The sequence below is a fragment of the Ictidomys tridecemlineatus genome, chromosome 12, assembly GCF_052094955.1.
Source record: "Ictidomys tridecemlineatus isolate mIctTri1 chromosome 12, mIctTri1.hap1, whole genome shotgun sequence".
In the NCBI taxonomy this organism is placed as follows: domain Eukaryota; kingdom Metazoa; phylum Chordata; class Mammalia; order Rodentia; family Sciuridae; genus Ictidomys; species Ictidomys tridecemlineatus.
In genome coordinates this window covers 61,941,396-61,954,397 of record NC_135488.1, presented here as the reverse complement: position 1 = coordinate 61,954,397, position 13,002 = coordinate 61,941,396, and the positions used below count along the sequence as shown (strand labels likewise).

Here is a 13,002-nt window from a genome sequence, read left to right as displayed (position 1 = left end):
GTGACGATTAAATCCCTACACAGCTACAAGATTCAGAACACCTCAGCGAATCTCCTTGAGTTAGTTGTTGCTTTCATTATTGACTTGTAAGTATGGGTGACTTTTAGAAATAATTTCAGACTTTTCTTTCTTTTTTTATTTTTTTCAGTTCTAGGGATTGAACCCAGTGCCTCACATATGCTAGGTTAGTGCTCCACCCCGAGATACATTCACAACCTTAATTTCATACTTTTTAAGAAGTTGAGAAATAGAATAAAGTACTCCTGAATAGCCAGGTGTGGTGGCTACAACTTGGGAGTCTGAAGCAGGAGGATCACAAGTTTGAAGCCAGCATGGACAATTTAGCAAGATCCTGTCTCACAATTTCAAAAGAAAATATTAAAAGGACTGGGGATGTAGATTAGTGGTAGAGCACCCCTGGGTTCAATCACACCAGTATGGGGGAGGGGAGTGGTGGGAAGCCTCCTGAAGAGCTTTAACCCAGATTTCCTAAATATTTACATTTTACCACATTTGCTTGATTCATTCTATTTTTTTCTAAGGCATTTGAGAGTGTGTTTCAGATATGATATCCCTTTACCTCTAAATACTTCACTGTATTTCCAAAAATATAACAATAGTTCACTAGTCAAAAGCAGAAAAAGATGCGATGCTAGTAATTAACCCTACATATCTTACACAAAATTCACCAATTTTTCTACTAATGACCTTTATCAGATTTAGGCTTTTAACACTATTTTAATATTTTTCTTACCTTTGGGGCATGTGTACCTTTAAAAACATACTACTGCTGGGCTGGCCATGTATGCTTGTAATCCCAGTGACTTGGAAGGCTGAGGTAGAAGGATCACAAATTTTTTAGGTCTAGAGCCATTCTACCTTGGCACTTGAACTTAAAATGGGCTCATTGCTAACTACTGCTGTACAAAACGGAGTAACTCAGAACACAGTGAGACCCTGTCTCAAAATAAAAAATACAAAGGACTGGGGACGCAGCTCTGTGATCAAGTGCCCTGGGCTCAAGCGCTAGTACCAAAAAAAAAAGAACAAAAAGAACAAAAAGAAAAAACCCAAACAATGCTGTGGATATAGCTCAGTTGGTTTAATGCTTACCTAGTGTGCACAAGGCCCTGGGTTCAATCCTTTGTAATTAACACACACACTAACACACCAGCAAGAAAAAAACAAAACAAACCCACAATACTGTCAATTGCTACTACAGTGGTTCCCAGACTTGTACATGAGAATCATCTGGAGATCTTTTAAATTTTTTAAGTTCATACCAGTGAGACCCAGTAGTTATGAAATGCCTAGTGACTCCAATGTGCAGACAGATTTAGGAAATTTTGTGCTGTTTTGAAAGGAATTCTATGGGCTGTGTTGCCCCTGAGATGTTATTTTTGAGACTGGCAGTGAGGGGACACCTGGGGCAGATAAACATCTTCCTGGGAGGGGAAGAACTTTTGAGGTTCTGCCAGAGTAAGCAAACTGCTGTCCTTGGGGGCTCTTCCTAAATGGCTCCTTTACAGAAGCAACAATTTCCAGAGTCAATTTCTGATTTTCATCCATCTCTTCATTGTTCTCTCTTTTTCTTCAGAGCCTAGCACATAACAAGAGTTCCACAAATGCTCATGGATGAGATTGTGCTTTCACCAACCTATTTTCTAAGGCCTAGAGAGCAGGGGAAAGGTATTAAATTTATTTGGAGGCAAAATCTCAGGGGTGAAGCAATAACACTGAGGCATAGGAGTCTAAGAAATTTTAACAGAAGTGGTGGTGGGGTTGGGATAGGTATGAGTTCCTCAGAACCTACCTAATAAGGGAAGAAAGCTTTTTATAAATCTGTGCTTTGGTGCATACCTGTATCCCAGTGACTCAAGAGGCTGAGGCAGGTAATCACAAGTTCTAAACAAGCATCAGCAGCTTAGCAAGGCCCTCAGCAACTTAGAAAAATCCTTTCTTAAAATAAAAAATAATTTTAGCTCCGGGGTAGAATCTCAGGGTTCAATCCCCAGTATGTGATTGGGGTTTATATCTCTTGGGGAGCCACTGTGGCACTGCAGTCCTCCTAGAGCTGTGCAATAAACATCGAGCAAACACATTTGTGTCTTTTCACAATGTCAGAAGTTGTTGAATAACAATAAATGCATAGGTTACAATTTTTATCTGTGGCAGTTCTCTGAATATTTGTGGGTCACCTGGTAGTCCCTAAGCCAACTAATACAAGTCATTTTATTCCAATCATAATTTCTAATATCTGTAATAGCCAATTCATATATCATACTTCACCCAATGATATACACATGTAGGTCACAGAGAGAGATCAATCTAGAGTTAAAGATTATTAATGTAGGTAGTCAGAGAAGGATTGCAATGAATCAGTGCTGCAGAGTTGTCAAAGCAGAGGGTTCCTAAAGATGAAGGGCAGTAGGTAGTTTCAGTTTCAGAGTGACCAATGTGAGCTTTGTGTGGTCATCATGGGAAGGAGAAAACATGCTCTGTTAAAGCCTGAGGATAGAGGTTCATTGCTGTGGTGATTTTTCTGAGCAAGGCTCTTGGTGAGTGACCAGGTGACAGGGTCAAGGTGCCTGCTGCATGCAGTCTCAGGGCATTTTTCTTTCACTGTTTTTTTTTTTTTTTAATAGGTGTGTGTGGGGTGCACCTGATGAGGTTGATTCTCTCCTGTGTCTGGTGTTCCTCATATGATTTGGAATGTCCATGTATCCAGCTACTCCTTGATTTAGTTTGCACATATAAGCTGTTTACCAATTTGTGCCTGAAGGTTGTTCTGGGCAGATGGTGGTTGTATACTTGTACAAACAAGGTCTAGAGCCATTCTACCTTGGCACTTGAACTTAAAATGGGCTCATTGCTAGCTACTGCTGTACAAAACGGAGTAACTCAGGTTTAGGCAGTGCCTGAAAACTTCTGTTTTATACATGATGGAATAACTCAAGAACTGGGCACTGGCTGCTCTCCACTGAGAGGGTGGAGAATTCTCTAAGCCCAGCAAGTACCCCGGCCCTACAAGGCAAGGGCTTCCTTCAGGGCTGGTCACTAGGGGGCAAGGAGCAAGGCAACCTTCACTGGAGGAGGTCAGGAGTGTAAGGAAGCTGGATCTGAGCTGGAAGGCAATCCCACAGCCCCGTGCTAGCAGGTGGTTTAACGGTTTGGCGAGCTGGAGAGACCGGTGAGCAACAGGGAACCCTGGGAACGCGGCCAACGGCTGGGGCCGCCCCCTGGCCCTTCCTAGTTACCTAATCGCGCAGACTCTGGAAGTCTGCACTCCCACTTCTCCACTTCCGCCAGGGAATCCTTTCCAGCGCCGAGCGCCTGAAACCTTAGGTTTCGCCCCCCACCCCGCTGGACAGCTCCTCCCACCGCCCCGCCCCGCCCGGGGCCTTAAGGGTCTCGGATCCCCTGTCGAGCACCTGAGATCCGTGACATGGAGCCTGAGAGCCACAAGGAAAGCGGCTTCGGCCGCACGGTGTGCGTGCTCACCGGGGCCTCCCGCGGCTTCGGCCGCACGCTGGCTCAGCTCCTGGCTGGGCTGCTGTCCCCCGGCTCGGTGTTGCTCCTAACCGCCCGCAACGAGGAGGCGCTGAAGCAGCTGGAGGCAGAGCTGGTCGCTGAGCACCCAGGCCTGCGCGTGGTGTGGGTGCCCGCCGACCTGGGCTCGGATGCCGGCCTTCAGCAGCTGCTTGGAGCCCTGCGTGACCTCCCCAGACCCGAAGGGCTTCAGCGACTGCTGCTTATAAACAACGCGGGTGAGACGCGGGGGCTCGGGCTGACTCTCCATTTAAGCGTTCACTTCCCACCCCCACCCGCGGGAAAAGAAAGGGCGATTCCTAGGCCATCAGACTAGGTGACTGAGAGCCCAGACGCCCAGTGGTTACGGTTTGGGTGGCACCCAGGAGCAAAACGTAGAGGAGCAAGCCCGGGTGCATTCTAGGTGACCTGGCCCTCACCCTGACAAGGTTTGCCCAAACAAGTTTTCTAAGGCGTCCATAGAACTTTCCAGAACTCCTTGCGCAGCGCCCTCTAGCGAGAGCCTAAGTCCAAACATGATGTCTCCAAATTGCTTTGCTTCTCTAAACTGTCCCTAGAGCTCCGCCCCACCCTCTCCCCAGTCCAAGCAAGGTGAATTCATTCTCATTGGGCAGTTTGGGTAGGTGGTCTCCTCTCCACACATTAGTCTTTCTGCAGAGCTTCAGAAGCAGGAAACTCCTTGGGAAGTGCCAGGTGGATGTTTGCTCTCGGTCTGGATGGGAAGGGGGTTTCTGGAGGAATTGAGGGAGGGCCCTAGGAGGAGAAAACCCCTCCCATGCTGGGTTATTTCTTTTGCTTCCCACACTCCTGGTGCTGGGGATTGAACCCACAGTCTCCCACATGCTAGGCAAGTGCTCTACCATAGAACTACATCCCTGGTGCTTCACTGAGTTATTTCCACCTCTGGTTTTTCAGCCACTCTTGGGGATGTTTCCAAAGGTTTCCTGAACCTGAGTGACCCAGCTGAAGCAAACAGCTATTGGGCTCTGAACTTGACTTCCACACTCTGCCTGACCTCCAGCATCCTGAAGGCCTTCCAGGACTGTCCTGACTTGATTAGGACAGTGGTTAACATCTCATCCATTTGTGCCCTGCAGCCCTTTAAGGGTTGGGCATTGTATTGTGCAGGGAAGGCTGCCCGAGATATGATGTTCCAAGTCCTGGCTGCAGAAGAACCGAGCGTGAGGGTGCTGAGCTATTCTCCAGGTAGGTGGAAGGTACTGCCATCACTGTCCCCCAGAATTGGCTGGTCCCCCCTGAGGGCTGGATAAAAGGCCTAGCCTGTCTCTCTGGGGAAGGACCCACAAGGTATGTTGTTCCTGAATCATGATCCTCACCCGCTAAGGTGACATATACATAGCAGGGAAGTTAGAGCTTGCAGGAGCAGTGGGTGAAGACAGAGAGAGAGAGTAGGGTTTGGCCTGGAATAGACAGTGGCAAGGGAAGTCTTAGATGTTAGATGAACACTAGGATTTGAATTCTGGGCCCCAACCACCTCTCCTCATATGAAATGGGAAAGATGCTACCTGTCTCACAGGGTAGTTGGGGAGAAGAAGGAGATAGTGTATGTGAAAATGATCCTCAGCAATGAAGTACTCTCCTAGAATTTCTAGTTGTTCCATAGGACTTGTCACACTGCATGACCTTCATAGGTGTACTTGATGGGAAAACCGGTTCATCTGTGTGTGCCCAGCAGCTAGCTAGCAAAGCTCCACTGGGGCAGTTTGCAGGGAGTGTTAGTAGAGTGACATGCAGACAGGCATTGTTGAGTGGTGACAACCTAGGCTGAACTGGGCTGGAACCCTTGCAGTAGGTGATGCTGGAATGAATAAGATCATTCCCTGTCCTTGTGGAAGTTGAAAGGTATGAGGTCTTGGGACACCTGATCTGGTTTCTGACCTCTCCACCCAAATACCAGAGTGCCAGGGCCTTTATTCTAGACTTGCAGTTCCTGCAGTTAGAAGGGGGTGACAGGGCTGTGGTTGAATGTCTGAGCAGCCAGGTAGAGATCTAGCTTTGTGTCCTGGGGACAGAGATATAATAGAGTGGCCTGCCCAAAGCCCAGATGTGGCAAGATCAGGATTCTACCTTGCTTCCAAGTCTGTGATCATTTCTGTGCTGCGTCTCATGTTCTCCCATTGCTCCCACCCCAATAAACTCATGCAGTTATTCTAGAGCCAACACCCCAATTCATCACCTGCTCTGAGCTCATTCAGAACACAGTGACCAAATGTCAGTTAAGCTAGAAATGGAGATCGCAGATGGCCACATGGCTAGGTTTGATGTCAGGAGTCTGGGTGTTCTGAGAGAGCTGAGATTTTTAGGAGCTTTCCAGGGCCTTTGTACAAGGCAGAGACCAGTTTGGTTTTCATTTCAGTCTCTGGAAGAATGTTCTATCAGGTGTCCAAAGTTAGAGTGTGCTATTTGGAAAGGTAGCACATCTCCTGTCATCAGGATGAGAAGCGATTGGAAGGTGTTTGAATGTTAGAAGATGATATTCTTTCCAGCCCTGAGATTCTTGTGATTTTCTGTCCCTCAGGATCATTAACTCTAGATTCTGGGATGTTGTGATTTCTGTATGAAGAATAGCAAGTGCTTACAAGAGTTCAAAAGAGAACAACAGTTCCTTTCAGATGGGGAGACTAGGAATGATTTTACTAGAGGTAGGTGAACTCTGTATTGACCCATGAGGGCTGTTTAGATGTTGGCAGGTGGTAGACATGTCCCAGCAGTGCAGGTAAAGAAGGGAAAGTGGGTTATGGAGTGATAGTCCTTGCAGTTTTGAAGCTGGGTGTGCCCAGTAGAAAGTGAGTAAGGGACCTTGAGTACTTGGCAGTTAATTCAGAAAACTGGTCAGGGGTAATGGAGGATTAGAAAAGACAAGAAAGAGGGCTGGGGTTGTAGCTCAGTGGCAGAGCGCTTGCCTTGCACACATGAGGCACTGGGTTCCATCCTCAGCATCAAAGACATTGTGTCCGTGTATAACTAAGAAATTAAAAAGAGAGAGAGAAAGCTGAGACCAATTGGATCATTATACCCCGATGGAAATGTAATGACCCAGAGCTAGCTCAGAGCGTTTATTACATAAGTTTCTTCAAAGCATGCAGGATGAAGGATGAACTTCTGGGTCATCCCATTATAATTATTAGCTTGTACTCATAATTCTTTACCCCCAGCAACTGGTATCTAAACTAATGGTCTAAACTGGTAGTGTCATGGGAAGCACAGAACAGGGCATTACCATGGCAACTGGGCAGTCTCAACTAGTTCCTTTGCACAAGGAGTTCCCAGCACAGGTGCGCTCTGGTCGCTGGACATCCATGACTGTGATTCATATCACCTCTCAGATAGGAAGTCCTGAGGGGTTTTCAGCAGAAAAATGGGTATGATATTTTTAGAAAAATGAGTTTAGCAGAAGGGTGGGTTGAAGCACCCACCCTTGAAAAGGGCCTGGTTGTCAGGGTATGTAGATGCAGGAGGATCCTGCCTGGGACCTGGCTGGCTGTGGGCAGAGGGCAAGGTGGGAGGAGGACACCAGAGGTTTTAAATTCTTCATGTATAGAAGTGGGAAAGTCAAGAGAAGGTGCTGCGGGACTGGAGTTAGTGTGTGCTTTGCACATGTAAGGCCCTGAGCTTCATCTCCAGTACCACATTGAAAACAAATAGAAAAGAGAGAGAGAAGGTACTGTTTGGGCAGGTGGTGAGGGGCGATGACAACAGGGTAGTTTGTTGGGGGGAACCGTGTTTTGTATGGGCTTTGGAATTTGAGTTGGGAACTCAGTAGTGACAAAGTATCATCTTTGGCCAACTCCAATCATGCATTTCAGCCCAAATGAAGTATTGCCTCTGGCCAGACCTGACTTGGCTCCATCCTTCTGCTTTTTATCCTCTAGGTCCCCTGGACACAGACATGCAGCAGTTGGCCCGGGAGACCTCAGTGGATCCAGACTTACGAAAAAGGCTACAGGATCTGAAGACAAAGGGGGAACTGGTGGATTGCGGGATGTCAGCCCAGAAGCTGCTGAACTTGCTGCAATCAGACACATTCAAGTCCGGAGCCCATGTAGACTTCTATAGTGAATAGCCCATGTCTTTGGCTTCTTGGGCATTTTGAGCTCTACTTTTGGGCACATCTCAGGAGCCCCTGTGGCTGCCCACACCCTTTCACAAAGCCCCCTGTGCCAACCCTGCCCAACTCAGATAACCACACATGCCTACTGCCCTCCCTGCAAAGGCAGCCAGTGGGAGTGGCTGATGTCACCAGATGTCAGGATCCCTGTCATGCAGCCTGGCTGATAAGGAGGTTTGGAGAAAGGTTATGGGTGTTGTAGTTCTCTATCCCCAGGAACAGAATTTTAGGGATGGGAAAAGCCGCTGAAACACTGAAGAGACAAGTTTGGGACTCTTGCCCCTGGCTGGTCCATGGGAAAGGAGGGAGTGATGTGATGTGAAGGGTGGCCCATGTAGACTCACAGGTGGCCTGGAGGGAAAGAGGATAGAGCAGGTTCCAACCCACACAGATACCCTTTGCTCAGGATAATGAGATCTTCTGTTGAATTTCCTGTCTTTATCCCAATGCCTTCTTTTAGAACTGACCTTCCCTCTAGGCTGGGCGTTTATGTACATGAAGAAGGAAGATACAAGTAAAAGGAGGCTCAATCTTCATTAATTCCTGCATCCTGCTCTCCTAGAGAGCTCATAGCTAGGATTATGGGTGTGCACCTTCATGCCCCATGTGCTATTAAGGTCTTGTTCATAAGGGAGAGCAACAGAAAGACATGTTTATATTTTAAAGGTCTCAATAATAAACTATTTTTTTCTCTGAACACCAAAAAAAAAAAAAAAATGCCAAAGAACTACTCCAGATGCCCAAGAAAGGAATCAAAATAAAGAACTTGAGTACATATTTTGAAGTTGTATCTGTTGTTTTTAGTTTGGGGCATTGAACCCAAGGATGCCCTACCATGGAGCTACATCCCCAGGACTTTTTATTTTTTGAGACAAGGTCTTGTTAAGTTGCCAAGGCTTGCCTTGAACTTGTGATCCTCCTACCTCAGCCTCCTGAGTCACTGGGTTTACAGGTATGCACCACCACACCTGGTTAGAACTTGAATACATAGAAGATGTGGTATAATAAAAATGTAGACAACCAGTGAGAACAGAAGAGTGTTTAAATATATTTTTTGTTTCCATGCTGTTAAAACTGAAGATACCAAAAATAATTCATAAAGGAGAAGACCATAATGTGTAAGACAAAATACTGATAAACTGAATCAAAAGGCTGTACTGTAGGGGCTGGGGTTGTGGCTCAGCAGCAGAATGCTCACCTAGCACGTGCGAGGTCCTGTATTCGGTCCTCCGCACCACATAAAAGCAAATAAAAGGTATTGTGTCCAACTACAATTAAAAAGTAAATTTTTTCTTTTTTTTAAAAAAAAGGCTGTACTATAGTTTGGATATGAAGTGTCCTCCAGAGGTTCATGGTAAATAGGCCTGATGGCCAGAGTGTGGTGCTCATGGAAGATGGTTAGAAACTAATGGTTGGAGCCTAATGAAAGGAAGTTAGGTCATTGGGGTGGGGGCGTGCCCTTGAGTGGGGATATTGGGTCCCAGGCTCTTTTCGTTCCATCCACCATGAGGTATGTAGGTTTCCTCCACCAGATGCTCCTGCCAGGATATTCTGCCTCATCAAAGGCCTAGAGGTAACAGGGCCAAGAAACCATGAGACAAAATGTTTCCTCACTTTAAGTGCATTTCTCAGTATTTTGTCACAGTGGTGGAAAACATAAGATAAAAGTTTTTTTTCAGTTCTGGGATTGAACCCAGAGACATTACCACTGAGCTATATTTCCACCCTTTTTAATTTTTGAGACAAAGTCTCACCAAGATGTGCAGACTGGCCTCAAACTGGTAATCCTGAACATCCTGAGTTACTGGAATTTCAGGTGTGTCCACTGTATACAGAACCTACATAAAAAAAAAAAATAGTACCTGAGAAGGTATTGAGGAAGGGATTAAATGTGCTAGATCTCTCATAATATGGAGGGATATTAATAGCAATAATAATTTCTACTACTTGTTGAATCATGAAAAATGTATTAAGTGCTTTATGTCTAGTGGCTTTGTCCCACCCTCTATTAATATAAGAATTGTTTGCTGGGCATGATGGCACACACCTTTAATCCTAGTGGCTCAGGAAGCTAAGGCAGGAGGATTGCAAGTTCAAAGCCAGCCTCAGCAACTAAGCAAGCCCCTTAGCAATGTAGGGGCTTGCTTAGTTAAAATAAAAATAAAAATTTTAAAAGGGGCTGGGAATGTGGCTCAGTGGTTAATGCCCCTGGGTTCAATCTCTGTGTGTGTGTGTGTGTGTGTGTGTGTATTGTTTGAATGGCTCACCATTACAACTCCAGAGCTAGCCGGTTTTCTATTTCATAGTAGTCTTTCAACAAGTATTAGTGCAATGTTTAAAACATTTAATAAAGTAAACAAGGTTTGAAGGTATTATATGACCTGCCCAAGATGGTACAAATAAAGGCAAGGATTATAACCAGGCCTCCAAAGTGCAAAGTCATTGTTGTCCTAACACATAATGTTTTGATGACTTTGGTGTGTGCATGGTCCTAGGAACCTAACCTGCAGCCTCACACATGCTAGGAAAGCCTGCTACCATTAAGCCACATCCCTAGCCCAAGGTTTTGAATTTAATGTTGGTGGAAAAACACAAGTGCATGCATTTATAATTTTATTTCAAAAGCAACCATTAGTATAATTAAAGTAGGAATGCAACTTCCAAATCAATAGGAGGTAAAGTAATTATAACAAAAGAAATGAGTAAAGAAAAAGTGAATAAATAGAAAGCTCAACGAAGCCGAGAAATAGGAAGCCTAATAGAAAAATGGGCAAAGAGCATGAACAAATAGCTTAAAGGGTAAGAAAAAAAATGTACAACCCGGGGCTGAAGAATAGCTCAGGGGTAGAGCTTCTGCCTGGCACGCCTGAGGCCCTGGTTTCCATCCCCAACTCTGCAACTGAAGAACAACCTTCCTAAAATCCAAAGAAATAAAGGAAGGCCGGTGTGTAGCTCAGGGGTAGAACATCTGCCTAGTACATATAAGACCCCGTTTAATCCCTGCACCACGAGGAAGGGCGGTGGGGCAGAAAGAAGAAAGAAACATAATGAAATGGACATGCTTATCTAGGTTGGAGTACAAACTTGTTTTAATCATTTTAAAGCTCATTTTGACAATATCTATTTGAGTGAAGAATATTCAAGTCCTTTTATCAGTTTCCCAGGATTTTATAAATTATTTTCTTTTATAAAAGTTGGTCAAACGTGGGGCTCATGTATCTGGCAATGGGACTGTTTCCATTTCCATATCAAACATACCAAAAAGAGAGACAGTAATATAATGGGCCTCATTGTGTCCATAAGCCAGATTCGATACTAAAATTAATGTCAAGGTTTTGCCTCCCTTTGCTTTATCTATTTTCTCCTTCTCTGTGTGTGTGTTACTGGAATATCTTAAGAAAATCTCAGATTTTGTGTCACTTTATATCTAAAAACTCTGATCATTTTCTTACATAATTATATGCCATTATCATACCTTAAAAGATTAAAAAATAAATCATTGATATCATTAATAACCAGTCCATATTAAAATTTACCCAACTATATTACAACTGTGTTTTTACATTGATTTGGTTGAATCAGAATCCATATGTGTATGTGTGTAAATACACACACACACACACACACACACACACACACACACACATATATATATATATATATATTTTTTTTTTTTTTTTTTTTGGTACCAGAGATTGAACCCAGGTTCTCTTAACTACTAAGCCATATCCCCAGCTCCCTTTTAGGTTTTGAGACAGGGTCTTGCCAAGTTGCTGAGATTGGTCTCAAACTAGCAATCTTCCTGCCTCAGCCTCCCTAGTTGCTGGGATTCAGATATGGGCTACCTCACCAGGCATAAAATCTGTATTTTGAATTTAGTTGTAATGTCCCTAATATAAAGTAATCCCTCCCTTCTTTCTTTGTTTGCCATTGACTCAAAGAAACTTATCATAAAGACTCATGTCCTGGATTTTTTTCTGCTTGCTTAATTCATTTTTCACTTCCCATCTCTCAAATACTCTAAAGGGTTGCTGTGGAGTTTACATTTCATCACATCAAAGGGTACATAATACAGAACCTGAACTTTAGATAAGAGCGACCTCTTAACTCTTTGAAATCTCCGAATTACCCAACAGGTTCAGATAGGGACAATCCTGTCCCTCTGTTATAAATTTCCCCATGAACTTTTCATCTAATTGTTTCACCCATTGATAATCTTTGCATGAATCAATTATTTTACTACCAGTTACAAAATAGTAATATTTTTTCCTCTGTCATTTCTTCTACATTAATTAGCTGAAATTTTCTATAAATTATTCCTGGCTAAAGCCAAATATGTAACAGTGGTCCACTTTATGCTTTGAATATGGCCCTTGCTACTCTGCCACTGCAACTGATTTTTAAAATGGACATGTTTCTTACTCTTCCCTTCTCCCACCACTCCATAATCTCAGGGGAAACAAGAGTACCTTTCTTCCCTATCTTAGGTAGATTTATCTGTCCTTGAGCAGATACCCACCATTGGGGTGAAGTAATCCATTGGGGTGGCATCAGAAGATCTCAGAAATGACTATCCCCCAAATGAACAAGTGAACTCCAACTCTAACAGAGAACATGTGGAATGTAGCCTTTGAATCATCTCTTAAAAGCCCGTGCTCCTGCTAATGGGCAGAATTCACAGCCTTTGGGACAGGAGTCCACTGTTTCTCCTTTGCTAGCAAAGCAATAAATCTTTTTCCTTTTTCTCAAAACTGTGTCCTTATTATTGGATTGGCATGGAGGACAAGGACTGAACTTTCAGCAACAAATTTGGCACCCTAGATGGGACCCTAGAGCAGTCCCCGCTCCAGCTTTCTTGGTAGGCCTACATCTCCAAGGAACCTCACTTCCATGGTAAGGATAAAGGTTGCTGGCGAACTTGCTGCAACTGCTGGTGAGTTTGCCACTGCTTGAACCAGAGGAGCTGTTCCTGTGAGTATAAGGAGCAGGTGGGGGACCATCCCAGCAGCTACTGAAGCTCCTTTTGCTCCTTTTTCTGCCTTTCCTTTCTGAACATTCCACAGGTTGCTCGTCATGGGTCCATCATGGTCCACTTTGAGAAAAAGGAAATTTAACTGAGGAAATTCGAGACAACTTTGGCCATCTGGTAAATCCCCTGGTGTGCACGCCAAGACCCTTGATTCCACTCATCTGGTTCCTCTTTGTGGGAACATCTGGTCCCTCTTTCTGGGAACATCTGGTCTTCTTTCTGGGGACATCTGCAGTGCCTCTGGTGAAGGAGTCACGGTTAAGGATAACTCAGGAACCTAGGGATGTTTACTGCT

At 44.5% G+C, this 13,002-nt stretch overlaps 1 protein-coding gene across 1 annotated transcript; it reads left to right on the top strand.

Moving 5' to 3' along the window:
• The first annotated feature begins 3,258 nt into the window (after positions 1-3,258).
• Spr (sepiapterin reductase) lies at positions 3,259-8,455 on the top strand. The gene is made up of 3 exons (XM_005322152.5): positions 3,259-3,767; positions 4,465-4,755; positions 7,443-8,455. The coding sequence occupies exons 1-3, from the start codon at positions 3,446-3,448 to the stop codon at positions 7,631-7,633; spliced, it is 804 nt and encodes a 267-aa protein (XP_005322209.2). The 5' UTR covers positions 3,259-3,445; the 3' UTR covers positions 7,634-8,455.
• Positions 8,456-13,002: the final 4,547 nt, after the last annotated feature.

Excerpts from the sequence above, each read along its gene's own strand:
- Spr (XM_005322152.5), top strand. The coding sequence starts at position 3,446 with ATGGAGCCTGAGAGCCACAAGGAAAGCGGCTTCGGCCGCACGGTGTGC. Across the intron at positions 3,768-4,464 it reads GCTGCTTATAAACAACGCGG|CCACTCTTGGGGATGTTTCC; the intron begins GTGAGACGCGGG and ends CTGGTTTTTCAG. Across the intron at positions 4,756-7,442 it reads GGTGCTGAGCTATTCTCCAG|GTCCCCTGGACACAGACATG; the intron begins GTAGGTGGAAGG and ends TTTATCCTCTAG.